This window comes from Vicia villosa, unplaced genomic scaffold (assembly GCF_029867415.1).
Source record: "Vicia villosa cultivar HV-30 ecotype Madison, WI unplaced genomic scaffold, Vvil1.0 ctg.000467F_1_1, whole genome shotgun sequence".
Lineage (NCBI taxonomy): Eukaryota > Viridiplantae > Streptophyta > Magnoliopsida > Fabales > Fabaceae > Vicia > Vicia villosa.
The window spans coordinates 26674-46430 of NW_026705225.1; the positions used below are offsets into that span (position 1 = coordinate 26674).

The window sequence follows — 19757 nt, forward strand, 5'->3', positions numbered from 1 at the left end:
TAATATACACATTATCTCACCTCATTTTCATTGACTATGTAGATATAAATTTCTAATATTGTTTGGAGAAGACTATATAGAAAGCCAAGCCAAACCCAGCCTCCATAGAAATTAGTTGTGGCTACAAACTGAACCCACTCTTAATAGAGGGTATAAGTATAGCACATTTTGGTAAGTCGAAGCATCTGCAAGTTTAATATTCACCAAAGACATTAATGAGAAAGAGAGGATAAGACAATATATAGCAACACTAAAAAGTTTAAAGATTGCAAAGGAAGTAGAATAAAAGGAAATGAATTAGTGAAAATACATACTTACTATATTAATCAATAACTAAACTTAGATCAATACTTTTGTACAACACATCCTAAGTAAAGATTATGTTGTTGTGAAATAATACATTTAGTCCATACTTTGTTACAACTGTGAAAATACCCTTTTAGAGTACTCTACGACAACTTGTTCGAGAAAATATTGTAAAAGTCAACTTTCTCTATTTTGCAAACGAAAATAGAATAATCTTGATAGACAAGAGTCAATGTGTGAGCAAACCAAAAGATTCTCATTCATGTGAAGAAAAGGGTAATTGCTAGTAAGTTTTATTGGAAGTTGTTTGATAACTCAAATGCATTATGAAAGTTTTTGAAATCATTTTATTGAAAGTAGCTTATTTGGAAAGTATTTTTGAAAGTCTAAAAAAATAAACTGTCGAAGTGTAAATCAATTATCCAGTTTGGGGAAATTGATTTCTTGAAAATTGTTTAGTTTTTCTGTTTGTTTATTAGTTGGGGAAATCTATTAGCCCCTTTTAGAAAATCGATATAAATACTCCTTCATGTAACATGTTTGAAACTAATGCCATTTGTGAATATTCTCCTCAATTACTCTCTCTCATTTAATATCTTATATCTCAATTAACTTCATCTTCTCAAATTTACTTTTTTCTCAATTGATTCACCTACAAGCTTTGTGCTTGTTCAAACATTTGGCATCAAGAGCATTGGTTCTGATCCTAATCTTTTGCAAAGATCACTATCGTCTCTAATGATCGTGTTCCAATCAATCTTCCAACCCTTGATTCGAAGAACTATGATAAATAATGCAAACAAATGAAGGTGTTGTTTAGATATCAAGATGTTCTTGAAGTGGTCAACAATGAAGTTACACCACTTGATGCAGAAGCTATTGATGCACAGAAGTCTACACATAAGTCTTGCACCCCAAAATTTACCCTCTTCTTTTAACATTAATTAGGTTGTGTTTCATTATCATATGCATTCATACATTAAGATGGGATCAATGTACGTTGGTGCTCAGTGGCTTCGTCAAGCTATAGAAGATGGTTGCTTCGCCAATCAATGTAAGGAGGATCCATTATCCTTGTTCTTTTGATCAATTCAAGAAACGTCAAGGCTTTCAGTGGCCAAAGGGTTTATAACAGTAAAGTTTGATTATGTTGTTTCTTCAAACAGAGAAGCGTGAACTCAGGATTCCGGAGTTGAAATGCGCTCGACGTGTTTCTATAGGCTATTTAACCAGTGATCCATCGATTCCTTATCATGCCAAAATCTCATGTATTCTAACATGCCTCAGATTGCAAGAAAAATCAAGCGTTCCAGTTTATTCAAAATAGTTCGACCCGAAAGTCCATATTTCACAGTTCGAGTTTAAAAGTGCATAAATTTTTCATAGTCCAACATTTTCGAGTGGTTCTTTGGGCATGTGAATCTCCTTGACATCCTCTCCAATTCATCTGTTAGGATCGAGAGCCAATTTGGTACAGAAGATCTTCAAAAATGCAAAAACTTTTGAAATTTTATGGTGAAGCGGATTTTTTAGTCCACTGTTTCTAAATATTGCAAAAATCAGTACTTGCGTTAGACTTTAAAGAAATGTAAGATGAGCTTCGTGGTCAACATACCCTTCTTATATTCGCACCAATATTGGCTGATTTTGATGTAGGTTCAACTCACTAAATATAATTGTGAAGAGGAGATTAATAAATTATTAAAGATGTCAACCATAAAATCATTGAAGGGAAATCAGAAACCTATCCAAAATAAGCATTCGTGAAAGGGACTAGTGCACCTGTCTTATTTATTAATATTCTTTTGTCTTCTTCAAGAGGAATCACCCCATTTTTCAGAAGGTTCCACCGTCATGAAGGCATGGTCTAAACCATCCTCATTTGCAGAGAAAAATACGGTATCCAGTGTCTTTTTGTCCACCCACACCGATGAGTTGTTCTCTGTTGCCTTCCAAACTTAAGGTTAGAGATCCTCCATTGTAAGAAATTCTTTTAACACATGAAATAAGTGAATAAAATAGCAATGCAAGGCAAGTTTAAAGCTTAGTGTTCTTGCTAAAATACACGCGAAATAATTTACCATCAACAACAGTTTCCTCTAACAAGTCTCATTGCCCTCTTCTCTAGAAACCCTAGTAAATAAAGCAAGATTGAAAGAAAGGGAGATTTAGAAGGTACCTTAATAGAGAAAATTTTGAGGATTCACATGCTGAAAGGAAGGTCGCAAATAAGTTAGAGATGAATACAACGGTAGCAATGGAGGAAATCACAAACGAGAAAGAAGAAGAATTTATCAAACCCACAAGCAACGAAAAAAGAGAGGATTAATAGTCCGTTGACTTCATAATTGCATTTAAACAACACTTAGTCGTGTGATCTACCACGTTGAGAATTGTGAATCACACCACCAAAAGTCAATATCTCCTCGTGAGCTATTCATAGTTCTCGAGTATCCCAAAGCTGAGATTGTATCACTATCGTCAAATATAAGAACACGCGTCAAGATTTTTTTTTGACACATTTTTTATCAAGAGAAAAAAAATTAATGCACTTGTTCCCAAATTTAGTGGCATCTCATCAAAGCTCTTCACTTATTTTTGTTAACGGTCGGTCTAAGATGTATATGGCAAAGCCCTCATTCTATAGAATAGGAATAATGGCTTGGGGGCAATAGTTTTGGGTCGCTCACAAAGTCCATAGGAAAATGTCCAATAGTGAACCTCAAGTTAAAAGGGACAGATAATAGGTATACATCACTTAGTCGGAACCAGACATTTTCGCCCTTCAACACATCCATCACCATTTGATTGAATCAGACCGACAATTCGCACAGCACGTTGCATCACACACAAACAATTTCAACCTCTTTTGGTAAAAAAGGGGGATAACGTATCATTTCAGTTATTCAAATTGATTCTCACTCACACATCACATTACTAATGGTTTCTCTCACTGACTCGAGCGTTTAATTGTTAACTTTATAGATCCACCTTTCTTCTTCATTTCAGAAGTACTGCTCTACCCGCAGTGAGATGCAACCTCACCACTTCATCCTTCATTTCTAATTCCTAACATAACATAATTAAAATTTCAAAAAGAGAGAACAAAAGAAGCAAAAATTTCTAATTTATTTTGAAGAAACTGCTAAATAGCCCTGTCATGATTTCACATGATTGTTAAACAGCATGAAAAAACTTTTGGCATATTATTAGTATCACTTATCAAATCTCTGCCTACTTTGTGACTTTGTATGGCACAATGCAAACATTTCTCTGAGCTTTGTTATTAACAATCATTTGTAAAAATGGTAACAACTTCAATTGCTTGTGTCAGCACAGCAACATGGTTTATTATTATTATTATTAAGTCATAAACTGAAAAAAGATAAAGAATTTCAAAAAAAAAAAAAAGTGTGGTCCTAAACATGTTATATAGTAATAATCATAAACTATATAAGAATAGAGCCAAGTACAAAAGCAAAAGTCTAACAAAATGGTTTGCAGAAGCACCAGAAATTAAAGTCATAGGAAGCCAATGATCTTTTTCTGCTGATGCAGAATGCTAAGTCTCTATCAAACTCCAAAATATGAAATCTCTTTGAAATGGTTTCCCACAAGCAAGACCAGTTGACACTTGGCAGTTATAAACAAAACAAAAAAACAGATTATGCAGTTTTGTTTGTTGTGATATTGACCCTATATTGATTAATTAATATCCCAGGAAAAAAAATTTATTGCAGTTTGTAGACCAAACATAGTGATCATGCTTCTTTTAATTTACCATGCATTATACTTGACACATTGTCTTTAAAAATGTTGAGTGTTAGACGATGTATCAAAGTGGTTTATTTAATAATTTATTTTAAGTCAACTTATTAGATGATTAAAAATAATACTATCTACTAATAATTTGTCATTTAAAATAATATTATTTTAGTTCAAATCATTCTAAGTCAAAGTGTTAAAACAATGAACCTAAATTTGTTTTTGGTTGGATTTTTATTTATCGAATAAATCCTACCGGTGTGTTCTCGGTTGCTAGTGTGTCCCATTTAGTGTCCAATGCTAAAGACATAGCTTGGCCAATCAACAACATCAAATTGTTGGAAGTCATTTGGAAAGCTATCATTCCGAAAAAGGTTCAAATTTTTTCTTGGAGTTTTTTCATCAATAGACTCCCTCTAAAGGATCTTTTGGCAAATAGAGGAGTTCCTAATCTCAATTCTCTTGATTGCTTATTTTGTTCTCACCATCCGGAAACTTTGGACCATCTTTTCTTTCAATGTCAAGTTACGAAAGCGGTGTGGGAAAGAATCTATTCTTGGTTGGGGAATGACTTCGAGTTGAACATGGAAGAGTTCAAAAGTTTTGGTTGCATTCAAGAAAAGGTGAGGAAAGCCAACACTAGAGTTCTTCTTAACTCAATATGGATTTCTCTAATTTGGTGCATTTGACTAATGAGGAATGCTACTGTTTTTGACAATGCTACTTTTAGTTTTGATGTCGTTATATCCAACATCTTGTTTTTTTCTTGGAGATGGTTAAGTAGTAGTAGCTTTTCTCCTAGAACTAGTTTCTATGATTGCTACAAGTTACCTTTAAATTGCTTCGACTCTTTATAGAGTTTTCGTTGTAAGGGTTGCACCCCTATTGCGATATCTTATATCATTGCTTATTGAAAAAAAAAGTTTGGTTCACATTGTTATTTATTCCATTTTTTGACAATTTACTCAACAAGTGTCTGCAAAAAAAAAAAGGTACAATTTTTTAAGTGCACAACATATATGATAGATTATAAGGTAAGAAATGAGATTTTTTTTTTGAATAACCAATTTTTTTAAAATAATTTCAGAAATAATAAGTATTTTAAAATAATTACCAAAATAGCAACTTTTTTTTAAAAAAATACGTTGTCGCTAGGGGGGTGGCGATAACACTTAAATTATATTGAAGTCGCCAATGGGCCTGGCGAATGCATGCAAAAAACAGGTGTTGTCGCCACCCCCTGGCAACAACACCTCCCCTATTTCTTTTTTTTTTCAATTTTTTTGTATAATTTATTTTACCTATTATTTTAAACTATTTTTTTAGTTTGGAAAAATAATATAAATAAATAAATAAGTACCAAATACATTAACCATTAATCATAATAAAAATAGTACATTAAAATTAAAAAACTTACATTAAAACTAAAAAAAGTACAACATACATTAATGGTAATAATAAAATTTGTATTGACCGCGTGGACCATGGTACGATCCGCACTCAGGTTGTCTAATAACTCGTGTAGAAGGATCACGAGTTGGGAGTGCTCCCCTATTCCTGCGGCGCCCCCCTCTATTTGGTTCCTCTTGTGTTTGAGTTGACGGCCCCTCAATGCATTCCGGGTCTACAAAATCTATGAGCCGTCCTTGACCTCTAGAATTCTCGCTATAGGAAAGGCGGGTGCATGCGACGCCTTCAAAGCTTTGTCTTGGTGGGTTGAAATTTCTCCTAGTGGGTGCAGCCTCGAAGTTTGGTCCTTGGAAGTTGGTGGTGGATTCGAGTTGGTTAAAATACATTGGTTGTGGTGGTGTATTGAAGTTCAATGGTTGGTTGGGGTATTGTGATGTTTGTTAATCGAATGAGTTGTATGGCGGGTATTCTTCTTGCGTATGCCTATGTCGGGGGTAAGTGGTGGTGATCTGGAAGAGCCCGCCATATTGATTTCTTAGAAGCGTTGAGTTTGTGGTTGAGTTTGAAATGGTTGTTGGTGGTGGTATTGTTGAAATTATTGTTGTTGTTGTTGGTAAGTAGGTGCTTGTTGGTTTATTGGTTGTTGTTGATAATTGGGTGGTTGTTGTTGTGGGTAATTTTGTTGTTGGAAATTTGGTGGTGGTTGTTGATGTGGGAAATATGGTGGCGGTTGTTGTTGTTGGAAATTTTGTTGTTGTTGTTGTTGTTGGAAAATATGTGGTTGTTGTTGTTGTTGTTAGAAATATGGTTGTTGTGCTCGCGGGTCCGCCAAATAGAAAGGGTCAGACACAAACATTTCAGGATTTATGACCGTTATGTACCAGTCGACATATTCACACGTTGGTTTCATTTCGGCCGACGCTATAGGAAATTGTAGGACAATGGTGGAACGACGAGCCCATATTTTACGGTGCTCTTTAGCGAACATCTTCCAATTTTTACGTACCACTGTTGGCTGACCTTTTGCAGATGCCAAGGTTCCAAACTCTCAGGGGGTCAGGGATACCTTGATGCATGCCGAATTGGAGCTTCACACGGTCACTTTGGTGCATCAAGGTCGATTTTCACATCAACCCACCAACGGGTCGTCTCTCCGGTCATAAGCGACACCCTTGTTCTAAGCCTCTAAATCCTTTTTAATACTTCATCGGGATTGTACTCCCTTTCTAATTGTGACATCAGAGTCCGCTTCAGGTTGTTGAAGTCGCGGATGTTCCAAAACGTAACCGCCATAGGGGGTTTGACCGGAGAATAAATAACATGCCCATAACATCTTTTGTATTCTGGTGCCGGCACAGGATGGCTGGATGATGTTCGTTGCCATGGGTCCGGCCTTATGCGAGACATGATCAATAATGTGAAGTGAAAATGGAAAAATTGAAGGAGAAAATAATGATTCTTGATTGCATGATAGGATGCTATATATAGGCAAAAATTTGCACACCATTAAGTGTTGTCGCCACCCAAGGAGGCGACCGGGACCACTGCATGCAGGTAAAAAAAATAATACAAAAAAATTGAAGAAAAAAAATAGGGGAGGTGTTGTCGCCAGGGGGTGGCGACAACACTCAGTATTTGTACATAGGCGCCAATGGGCCTGGCGACATCATTGGGCTTTAAGTGTTGTCGCCACCCCCCCTGACGACAACGTGTTTTTTTTTAAAAAAAAAAAGTTGCTATTTTGACAATTATTTTGAAATACTTGTTATTTTTGAAATTTTTTTAAAAAAATTGGTTATTCAAAAAAAAAAATTCAAGAAATGACGGTGGAGATGTGGATAAAGTTGTTAGTATATAATTTTTGTTTGAAACCACAATAATATTCATTTTGAATGATATAGTCAAAATCTATTGTGGAAAAATTGAATATAATCAATATGATAATGATAATTGATGATTTATAAAATATTTAAATTAAATTAAATTATGAGGATAAAGTTTTCCTCCTATTAAATTTGTTGTTTATATTTTTTGAGCAAGTGTTAAGAAGTTTTAAGTTAAATTTGTGCTTTTGATTTGACAGAGTAACAATTATTACTTGTCAATAGTTATATTTCTTTCTTTAAGTTTTCAGCTCCTTAAATAGAGAAACATAAAATAGATGTTGGAGAAGACTTCTTGCATAAATGGGTCTTGGAGAAGCTTTGATCAGAGATGTTGAGATGTTTCTTCAAATGGTTAATGCTTGACAAAAACACTTTTGAAAATCCTTAGCTTCAAAAGGAATTATCTGTTCCATTCATGTTGTCTTTGCAGATCTTATGCTTTGGTTTGCACGAGTTCAAAAGAAGACAAAATGACCTCTAAGTTTATTAGTGACCTTTCATAGTCTTCTTGATCCCTGCGTTTTGCCAATTTCACAGTCTGATTCTTCAGAGTCTGGATCTTCAGAGGTTGACCTTCTTCAGAGTCTGAGTCTTCAGAAGTTGACCTTCTTTAGAATCTGGATCTTCAAAGATTGACCTTCCTTAGAGTCTGAGTCCTTAAAAGTTAGCTTCCTTTAAATTCTGAGTCTTCAGAGTATGGGTCTTTAGATTCAGTTCCTTATGTTCGATCCTTCATATTTTGATCTTCAAACTTCTCTTTAAATGCTCAACTTCAGTGCTAGAACTTGTATCACAAATTTTTAGTCAATGGTCTTACACACTTGAACATAAGTTGGTATATTTAATTGTTCTTTAAATAATTTTTTATCATCAAAATCTTAACGATATGATACAAAACAGTGTTGTTCCAACACCTTTGAGTATGTTAATTCGAATCTTTAGGGTTTATCTAAAGTATTTACTCATTAGGGGGGTTCCTATCTTCTCACTATGATTAAGGATTTCTTGAGAAGAGTGTGAGTTTACATTTTAAAACTTAAAAGTGACCAATTTTAGATGTTGAAAGAATGACATACTCTTATATAAATTCAAATGGGGTTTAAATTGAAGTTTAAGGAGTGGAGTTTGTTTTCTAGAAATTATGAGTTTTGTAGAAACGATAAATTAAGCAACATAGGACCATGACAGTAACATCACATCTAAATGGTCTCTTTGAGCACATGAATATGAACATTTTAAAACTTTTTAGATATATGATTTTAGAAGTTGAGATGCTTAAGAATTTATAGGGAGAAGTTGTGTGTAGTGCAATTTGCTTGATCAATATATGTATGTCAAAAGGAAAAGATCTCAAGACACATGCGGAGACTTGAAGTGGGGAAATCAACTGACTAATCTAATTTGAAGATTTTTGGAGCATTGGCTTTTGTGCATATCAAGAAAAGACATGTTTGATGTTATGGCTCTAAAATGTGTCTTTATTAGATAACCATAAGATGTGAAAGGAAATAAGGTATGGAAGATAGCAAATAGAGGATCAAGATTCTCAATTAAAGGGATGTGAATTTTGATGTGACCTGGATATGTATGATGTGCAAGGATCTAAAAAATAAAGACATAGAAAAAGGGATAGAGAAAATTCACTTTTAGGTGGATCATTTTCACTAGTGAAATGAAGGATGAAAAAGCGGTTAGTCTTTCACGGTCAAATTTTAAAAGGAGACAAACATCGATGGCTCGTGACTATCACTAGAAAAAAGGTAGAAAGATGAGGGAAAATGTTGCACCACAATATTACGATGATACTAATCTGATTAGTTATGTTCTAAGTGAAGTTGAAGAGATGCAAGACTCTGAACCAAAGACTTTCATGGAAGCAGATAAGAGGAATGAAAGTCAAAAATTATTAAAAGGAGTGAAGAAGAAAATAAACTCGTTGAAGAAGAATTAGACATGAGAACTTGTAGATATACCTAAGAAACACTTAAAGAGTGGCTAGATGCAAGTGAATTTTCAAAAAGAATGAAAGAACTCTGAAAATTGAAGAACCAAGGTGTAGGGCAACATTTGCGATAAGAGTTTTACTCAAGTTGGAGAAATTGCATACACCGATATTTTCTCAATTGTAGTAAAATAATGTTCAATAAGATTACTCGTGGTGATTTTTAATAAGTACAATCTTTAGTTGGAGAAAATGGAAGTGAAGACCACATTCTTACATGAAAACTTACATGAGTCAATCTACCTGCAACAATAGGAGAATTTTGTATGAAAAATATTTAAATGTGTCTTTTGAAGAAATGGTATCATCATATTTTGATACACTTTTCTTGTCTATCTAATTAACACGGGTTGAATATATAAATACTCTAACTCATGATTCCCATTGATTTTGATGGTAGATTTGACTTGAACTTGATACCTAATATTCCACTTTTACCATAAGGCCTAATAACCTTGCCCCAAGTGCACTAATAGTGGCTTTCAACCTTCTTTATGTTGACCTTTTAAATGTATCTCATTGGTTTCCTAGCATACCATGTAACATCTGTAGTGTTTGCTATCTCAATCTGAACAAAGGATATGCTTAGTTATTGATTTGATTTAGACCTCTTTTATTTAAGTATTGTACCTCTGACATAAAAGCCTAATATGTTCTTCTTGTCCTCCTTTCACCATTTTGCTATGATAGATTATTTAGGATGAATTTGATTAATTATTTTTTACTTTAGAAGACTTAGCCAATTATCAGATTGATGATCAATTATTCAAGTAATTGAATATAGTATATTTGAGTTTTGTTCACATTCCAAAATGGACACTAAGCTTAAGTAGCTATAATATTATCACATCACATTTGTGTACAATTACCACACTATTTATCTAACTACTTTTAAAAAATGATAGTGAAGTAATTATTGTGTAATGTGTACCACTAGTTTACCTTCCTTAGAGAACTATTACTCAATTAATGATTTAGCATTAGTCCTTTTCTACAATTTTTAATGTTTCAACTTTTCTTAGGGATCCTAAATAAACACACACACCAAAAAAACAGGTAATAAGGTAAAGTAGCTAAGGTCCATCTAGTCAAAAGTAAACAACAGCAATTGAAAGGTATGTAAATAGCATCTTGAAATTAGAGAGGGCCCTGTTGTATAATAGAACTTCCAACAATTTTCCCTCCCAAACTTGCATGCCTCTTTTGGTTTTGCTAAATACTCAAATACAGTTCCTCATTAGTAAAAAGAAATATTGGCTGAATTGACAGAAGTCGATATTATAAGGTTGAACGTCATCAGAATTTAAACCCTGATACTCACGAGCCTCAGCAACAATAGTGCTTTACTATTTGATTTTGATGTCAAAACCAACTTTATCAGTAAAAAAACTATCATGCAGATTGCAGACACAGACAGAGAACTCAGCACAAGAGAATTTCTGGAATCAATTATGAACTTCAATATCTTTTTTACTGTGGCAGCAATCACTATACATCAAAACTCTCATTCTCTTTACATTACATTAAATAAAGTTAGTGCCAAATGATTATTCTGACAATCTTCCACCTTCATTCAGTCATCATAAATATTCCCTAAAATCAATTATAAAAAATCTTGAATAAAAAAGAATCTTCTGTTCAACTACCTGCATAATAAAAAAAAGCTTTGATCATTAGTAAGCATGTACTATCTATTGTTGTTAATTAAAAGTGAACATGAACTAGCATTATTAATTTAATATTTAGTAACAACAATGTAGTAGTAGTACCTAATGATTGTTAGAAGGGAAACTTTGAGTGTTTGTTAATTTGGTATCAAGATGATGTGTTGTATTGATCATGTGTTAGGGAAAGCACCAAAACTAGAGATTGTAAACTGAAAAAGATAAAGTGGAGGCAAAATTAGACAAAGAAATGAGGCAAAAGCAGAACAAAGAAAAAAGCATGAAAGAGAGAAGAAAAAACTAACCTTTTTCGGTATGTGGGAAATGGGTTGTCCCTATCTATCTCCCTCCATTGAAAGAATTTCTTCAAAGTAAAATCCCTATTGGTAAATGGGGACCATTTTGCTGAAACAGTAACAGGCGCATGTAAGATTTCCAATTCAAGTAAAAAAGAATATTTGTAATGACAATGAGAAAAGAACAAAAGGACTTCAAAGTAGAAGAGAATGAGATATAGACTTCTCATACTATACTTTAAACATAGTTTGTTTATGTTGGCTTTCAAATTCATGAAATGAATTCGTATATCTAATAATGCATGATACACAACCTTGTTGGAAAACGACTTAATTAAGTGCTTGTAGCACAAGTATTTATCATATAAGTGTTAATTTAGAAGCTATCACAATCACGAAATATGAAATAAAGTCAAACTATGTTCATATAAGTTGTCTTGTAGAATTTGTAGTAATAAGTTGAAAACAGCTTATCGACATGTCATAAGGTATTTTCGTGACCTCTTCCAAAATCCACATTGTCTTACAAGTGTTTATATTAGTAGATAGGCACAAATAACTCAATCTAAACAGGCTAATTAATTGAAATGATGATGTTGATATATTCTTTAGGTTGTATGTTTTGATTGCATGATCCAATATTCCATTCTATTGTGTTCAACTCTATATAAACCGGTTACAGCCTCAGAATCTTGTACTTTTGGTCTAACCAACAATATCATAAGGAAACATTTGGGCCCCCTTTTGGGGAAGGGTCAAGTTTGCCTAGGGTTCTGCGTATAGTCTTTTATTTTTCTATTTGGAAGTTGTATTTGAATGAGCTTATTATATAAAGAAAAAGAAAGAAAAAACAAACTCTAAGAGGCTTAAGTTCCACTATCTTACAAGCATGATTATGAGAGTGTGTAAGGAATAGATAAAGTACTTGATTATGGATGGACACGTTTCTGGTTCGGCCTTCCATATCTTTAGAAAAAGTTTAGTTCAGTATATCCCCCGGAATATGGCATAAGTTCATCCACCTCAATTCTGGAACCAGAACAACTCATACTTTTCTTCAATTTTCCATGAGTTGACTCAACCTCAGCCCAAAATATGCCATAAACAGGTCTATGGTCTGAAAATCTTGATTCCCCGCGAACATAAGATAACTGATGGAGACCTTCTCCGTACCATAAAATACGGTCACACCTATAAAACGAAAAATATTCATGTCAGCATAAGTTGTAACCATTCCAAACTATATCATATATCATGAAACAAACTTCATTTTGTAACATCTATTTCTTCCATGGTATACAATTGACTTTTAGCATTTATAGTGAATTTCTTCTAAATTCCTATTACGCTATGTGATAATCTAGTTAAGAGTTCAACATTTAATCAAATAAGGCTTGAAAGATGTGTATATAAGCCACTTTGGTAGAGTTGAATCAAGCTTAATCCAAATTCTAAGAAATCTTACCATGCAGGTGTTCTCCTTTTCTCCTTGGGGTGCATATCGTCTCCTGAGTATCGATCTGAATTAGTTGAATACTTGTATGTTGGAGGAAAATATATCTTCCCTTCGTTCCATCCCACAAATGCGCGACCTCTTTTTTGCTCTATTCTCAACTGATCATTTTCTAACAATGCTCTCCAATTTTGCATCTCAACAAGTGCCTTCGCAGAACGGTAGGAGAGAGCGATCCGATAATTCAAATCTCCAAGCCATATAATTCGACTACATTAATGAATTTAAAATGAGAATATGCAAAGGAGAAGAAACAACAATAAAAAATAAAACCATTCTAATTAAGTAGTTATTCAATAGATTATTCACAGGGGCTCAATTAAGCATTAGTTATTCTGTGAAGCTTGTTGAAATAAACTATTTTTATAAATGCTTCCAAACACTAATATAGGTAATCATATTATGAGATACATCAAATAAACTCTTTCAAACATGACTTCAATTATAGATGAACATATACGCAGATTCTTACTCGTGCTCGAGGATTGTCTGAGGAGATTTCTCGTTGTCCACGCCATGAACACGGGGAAACCTAGTCTTTTTAAGAATTTCCAGTACATCAGAATTTCTTCTTAGTTCATCACCCTCTTTCTGTCCTGAGGTTAAATGACTACATATAAAGCAAAAGCTTGTTTCATGCACAGACATACTAATTGAGATGGATCCCTGCAAAATCCAACCAAAATAACTCTCATTTAAGCCAATCATCAGACAAGTGACCATCACTTTCGCCATAAATTTATTAATCTAAAGAAAAAACAAAAGTCGTGATTGTCATGAGTCATAATAAGCTAAAACTCACCTTATTTCCGAGATAACCCATCAATCCTCTGCCAACACACGATACTTTCATGTTTCGGACATGATCTTTGAGTTCTCCTTTTACCCATACAGTAAGGTAAATTCCCACCATTTGCTTACTTGCAACAAGGCAGTACCTTGAATGTCCCGGCATGCTATATCCATCTTCATTAGAGGCAGATCCACCATTAGTTGACATTGGAGAAAATAAGACTGTACTCGGTGAATCCACAAGGCCATTATCATCATCAGACGAACCCCATCTTGAATAATCACTCGGTCTCGAGTAGTCACTTGCTCTTGAATAGTCACTAGGCCTATAGCCCCATCTCAAACTAGGATCAAAGTCACTGGGCCTGTTACCGAAAATTACACGGTCGCATACACTGTATCTTCGATCAACTTGCGGCTGAGAATTTGAAGGATCATTGTCCATTCCCCAACCACTAGAAGTCGTCTGGAACGATCGTCTGTGGAAGAAAGACGAATTCTTCTGCCTAGCTGATCCCTCGAAATCTGCATTCAGCTCCACTACTGGCTGAGGAATTGGAGATGGTGTATAACATCCACTACTTCCACTTGTTCCAGGAAGATTGTTTAAAGTCTTTCTGATAAGAGCCAGCCATTTTTTGGCAGGGCCATTGTCCTCTGCCCCTAGGATATTACCGGCATTCAATGGAACTACCTCTTGAAATCTGTAAGAAACAGGTAGAATAGAAAAATATATCATTGCTAAAACAGTTAAGCCTTAAATATTAATTTTTTTGTAATTTGTAGAGATTGACCAAAAGCAAAATTCGAGATAAATATCAAGACTAAACACATATTTAGCCGAAAAGTTGATGTCAACATCGATTGACGACTATATATATACCAACAAGCAACAATTCTTACCCAAGAACATAAATGTCAGCTGGTGGTGAGGAATGAAGCCAATCATCTACATTCAAATTACTTGGTGGTGATCTTCCAGCTACATTCCATGTAGCTACAAAAATGCTGCTCAATATTCACACAATTCATGAGAAACAGAACAAAACCTTTTTTTTCTTGCTAAAAAAGGTAAAATTGGAGAACTAGTATACCTATAGTTCTGCACATCGATAATTCGAGGATGGTCGAGATTCATTCTTCCCCGCCTAACCTGACTGCTGTTCCTACTAAACTTCTCTGTTCATAGCAATGCAAAAATGTCGGCATTTTAAATGTAACTAATACTATCAAGAACTTCAAAAGGCATAATTCAGAAGAAAAAAAATTGACTGATTCCTTTTACCTGTTTTGCTCTTTTTGATTGTGCATGGCTCTCTCTCAGAGAAGCTATTCCTACTTCCATATTCAACCTCACTTCCTGCAGAAGAAAAAACAGTGTTACAACCTTCAATTCACCAAATGAAACAACAATAGTAACTGATTTTATTTGTAATTCTTGAAATTGATCACTATTACAAAGAGAGTTTTGAAGAAAAACAAAAACACCAACCTCCATAAACAACATCATCAGCTATAGAATCTTCACATTTGCTCTTGATATTAAAAAACTTCCTCACCATTTTCTTCGACCACGAGAGCTATTTCATCAAACATCATACATACACAAAATTAACACCTCACAATACACAAACCCATCACAATTAAAACATTGAAAATTTCACCTCCATAACCAAAATAACAACAATAATTAACAAAAACCTTAGTTTTCTTTGAACTTTCATCTCCCATTTTGACCCTTCTACTTCATATACACCTCAAAAATCAGTTAATAATATTTTCAGCTAAGAAACAAGAACAAGTTCATTTAGAGAGAGAAAGAACAAGACTTTATGAAAAATGCATGGAAGTGAGAAGAGATTCTGAAGTAATAAGTAGAAGAAGACAATGCAGTAAGGCTAGAGATAGAAAGAGAAAGCAATCTCGTTGTTCTATGTAACAACAAGAGAAAACAAAGTAACGAATTTGAACAGAAAAAAGCGCAGTAAAAGAGACAACATATGAAGCTTTATTAAATAGTTATAATAATCTTAGGTTGTGAGAAAAAGGGCAACGGGCAGGTTGGTTTAGCTTTTGGTTTGTGTGTGAAGTGAGTCGGGCAGGTGAACAAAGGGTGACCGTAGTCAGCAAAGTGGAGAGAGTTGTTGTTGTTTGGTTTTGTTGTGTGAAGTGAGATGTGAGATCTAGTAGTGTGTTCTATAGGTGAATTCTGTCTACAGTGGTTTAAGATTTTTGGTCTTGGAAATAAAGTAAAAGTAGTTAAAGAGGAAAATAAAGATAAAGGTATTGTGTAAATGATAATAATAATAATGTTTAAAAAATTTCTTATTTTGTTGGACATGGAATGTTTGGAAGGGAAGCATAGTGGTCAAGTCATATAATTTGTCAATTGTTTGATTAACTTGATAAGGTTTCTATTTCATTAAAGAATTAGAATGGTTCCTGTGAACTATGAAATAGAGGGGGGATGATTCACTGATTTTATGGAAGGAATTGCACTCTAACTTTTTCTATGGTGGAGTAAGCTTCTATTATGGCTGAGAGAGAACTGATGTATTATATTAGCATTTCAATAGCTAAGTAATTGAGAAAATGAAAAGTGACGTGAAGATGAGAATGTGTTTGAATATATGATAATTGTGTACTTTCTCTATAAATATAGTGGAAATAGTTTAAATCTAAAAGAGAGGAATGTAGCATAGATCATTGTCAGCTATTTAATTGACATGGACGGCTGGTAATACCTCTAAGGTGAAATTGTCTATTTCAGATGAGAATAGAGGAACATTTGTTTCTCGCATTCACTCTCTCTCTTCTTCATTTTTGGGTCTTATCGCCCTAGACCTAGGCCTTGTGAATGACACATATCATCTTCAATTTAAATCTTATAAAAGTCTGAGTTTGAATTGACGAGTTATGGGAGTATCTAAATTTTTTTAATAAAATAATCATCAACTATTATTTTATCAAATAAAATCAAATATATAATATTTATCAAAATTATATTTTTATTCATTTTGTTAATTTTTAAATCGTTTTATAAATCTTTATGTTTGTTGTCAACTGTTTAACACGATACTCTCTTGTGACCAATTATACATAACAAGGTTAACATAGACATGATTTTATCTTTAAAAAATTAATAATCAAAACAAATATTATTGGTTGCAACCAATGTTTTATGAATAGAAACAAAAGTTAACATACAATGCCTTATCTCATTTTTAGGTAATGAATAAATCTAAATCAAAAACTAGAAATTTGTCTCTTTTTTAGATTTGCCATCTTGTGAGTACATATTTTATATGTATCAATGTGACGTTTGATTCCATAGATTGATCATAGGTATGGTTCCATTCAATATAGGGTGTGTTACTTTGAGGCTCTTTTCTGACCTATCCTTCAATTCATGTCTTTGAAAACAATAGCAACTTACCCAATTTTGAGGTCTTTGGATTGGCCATGCTGCTCATGTTTCCCTTCTCCTCACTGCTTTTAACTGTTAATAGAAGGCTAGAAGCTACCAAAGCTACAATCAACATGTCTTTTGTGTTGCTATTATGTTAAATACTAGTATTGTTTAGCATATAGACTTTGGTGCTAAAGTTTTGTTTTATTTATTACTATATGTTCTTTCAATTCCTTCACTAGGAAATGGGGAATTTTTTCGTGTTGTTTTTGTAATCATCTCATGCGCCGTCCATATTTTCTTTGAATCTAATAGATTGTTCAATAATATATGCCTCTTGAAACAATGTCACAATTTCCAAAACTAAACTACCTTTTGGGTTTGGCTTCCATGTTTGAACTCTTCCTTTCTTTGACTAAATGGCCATGCCTAAGAATTTCCTAATCATAATTGATTTTTCATTGATCTTGGTAAGAATTTTAACTTCGATATATATTCTTTTTACATTTTTTTATAATTTTTAAACTTCAACGTAATTAATAAATTTCTATTTTCAATATTATTATATTTTTCTTATAATATTATTAATTATTTATTAGTTCATTTTATTTATTGTTCTCTGTGCAATAAATAATTATTGTTCTCAGTCAACCTCAACAACACAACAGACAACTGTATTGTTCGCCTTGACGGTCTCTCAACCAACACAAACAATACAGAGGTATTAAGCTTCGATACCCACGGCGAATATTAGCTTCAAAAACTATCTCTAGAGTCTAGAACTAATAGATATCCATCCCTAATCAAGATTTGTGAGGTATATGTCTATAACAACCCAAATCCAAACATAAGGCAAAAAGATTAAGGAAGACATCAATAATGATTTGTAAAGCAAACTTTATACAACATCATGATCAACAAATATACATGAATTCAAAGTAAAATCATATACAAAACTCGGCCAAAGAGAAATACACAAAGAAAGAAGAGAAATGAACCGAAAATCTCCCGGTTTGTCAGCTCTAATTGATGATCAATTCATCTCCGATCATCCAAATGCAAGCTCCATAATTATTTTCTAAGCTAATCTACCTTAAAAATTGTTTGGTGATGGAATGGGAGCAAAAAATACTCAAACTATAACCTAAAAAATATGTTTTTGGTCCTTAAAACGTGTTTCTGTCCAGAACGATTCACCCGGCGACTAAATGGTTCGTCCGGCGACTCAACACAGCAACTTTTTCACGTTTTTGGGTCGTTCTAGCTCCCCCGGCGAATTACACCAGAAACAGCGGAAATTTTTGCACTGTTTCAGCCATAACTTGAGAACCGTAACTCTGATTTGCGTCCGGTTCGAAGCGTTGGAAAGCTTATTCAATTTCCTATCTAACAATGACAAAATATCAACCAAATTGATGATTTTTTATTCTTTTATTGTAGCCTTATTCAAGGATGAGTTGGTTCTGTTACTCAAAATCACGCGTTTGAAGTCTTGTCTTCGACACTTTATTGCTCATGCTCCAAATACGCATCAATACCTACAAAATGAATAGAAAACTATCAAAAGTTACACAAATGAATCAAAACACGGGCATAAACAAACTAAACGTATTTACACACTAAACAGGGGATTATTCAACGGAATTTACACAAAAATACGATAAGTGCCACAAAGCTATATATACAAAAGCACTACAAATTGGCACTTATCAAACTCTCCTCAACTTAAATTTGTTTTTCCCTAAACAAGAATCAACTAACTCAAGGAAACAAACGCAAAAATCCAAAAATCACGAATCAACAAGTTTTGAAAAAACGAAACAAATGTATGGCTCAAATGGAAAACAGTACACACAAAGAAATATATTTACCACTAAACTACGACGATAACATAAACATGACACAAATGCTAAATACAAAGAATATACCAAATATTCTAAAACAACACTAGTTCAAAAATGAATCACACCTAGCACACAATCATCGATAGATGAAAAACACAAAAGTGGGGTATTTTCACCCATCCAATATTCTTGCAAACAAAAGACTAAATTAAGCCGTCATCCAAAAATCATGTTAAAAACATAAAAGCAAGAATCACAAGGACTTTTCAAGGTTGTAACGTGGTCGGTGAACAAACAATGGATAATTCATAAGGCTAATCGAAACAAAAACTTGCCCAAATCTAAGGGAGTGATCAACTCACAAAAGTTCAAACATAAAATTCCAATCAAACTTCTTCATAACCCCAAATTTTTCAAACCAAAGCACATACTTATTCGCACAATTATTTGAACTCTTTTTTGTTTTTCTTTTTCAAAACTTTTCTCTTTTTTCTTTTTCTTTTCACTTCTTTTTCACATTTTTTTCTTTTTCTTTTCTAAATCTCATAGCAACCACAATATAAATGAGCAAAACATTTCTCTCCTCAACTTGAATACAACCATCATCATAATATGAATACTCCCTACTTTTTAAGGCAAGACAAAAATTCAAAGTATAAACCATAGTTGATGGTTCAAGAAAATAAAGAATCAACATTCATACAAAAATGAGAACCAAACACTCATAGACAAGCATTTAGAGAAAATAACATGGACATTGACAAAAAATCTCAAAAGGAATACTAATGATCACACACTCATAAGGTGAATTGACTATTCGGCTAGGTAGTTGTGCTCAAAATGAAACAAAAATGCCTTGATCCTTTTCAT

General features: G+C 33.5%; 1 protein-coding gene and 1 pseudogene across 1 annotated transcript; both read right to left on the reverse strand.

The window, feature by feature from the left end:
- Window positions 1-9705: 9705 nt before the first annotated feature.
- LOC131628599 (large ribosomal subunit protein eL33w-like) lies at window positions 9706-10046 on the reverse strand (annotated as a pseudogene).
- A 323-nt stretch (window positions 10047-10369) lies between these two features.
- Window positions 10370-15829, reverse strand: LOC131628571 (type IV inositol polyphosphate 5-phosphatase 7-like). Its single transcript, XM_058899400.1, has 12 exons — window positions 15336-15829; window positions 15127-15214; window positions 14920-14994; window positions 14729-14813; window positions 14538-14642; window positions 13645-14338; window positions 13315-13508; window positions 12795-13052; window positions 12255-12520; window positions 11339-11438; window positions 11139-11245; window positions 10370-11015 (listed from the first exon to the last, which is right to left on the reverse strand). Exons 1-9 carry the CDS (start codon window positions 15363-15365, stop codon window positions 12298-12300), a joined length of 1752 nt encoding a protein of 583 aa, XP_058755383.1. The 5' UTR covers window positions 15366-15829; the 3' UTR covers window positions 10370-11015; window positions 11139-11245; window positions 11339-11438; window positions 12255-12297.
- Window positions 15830-19757: the final 3928 nt, after the last annotated feature.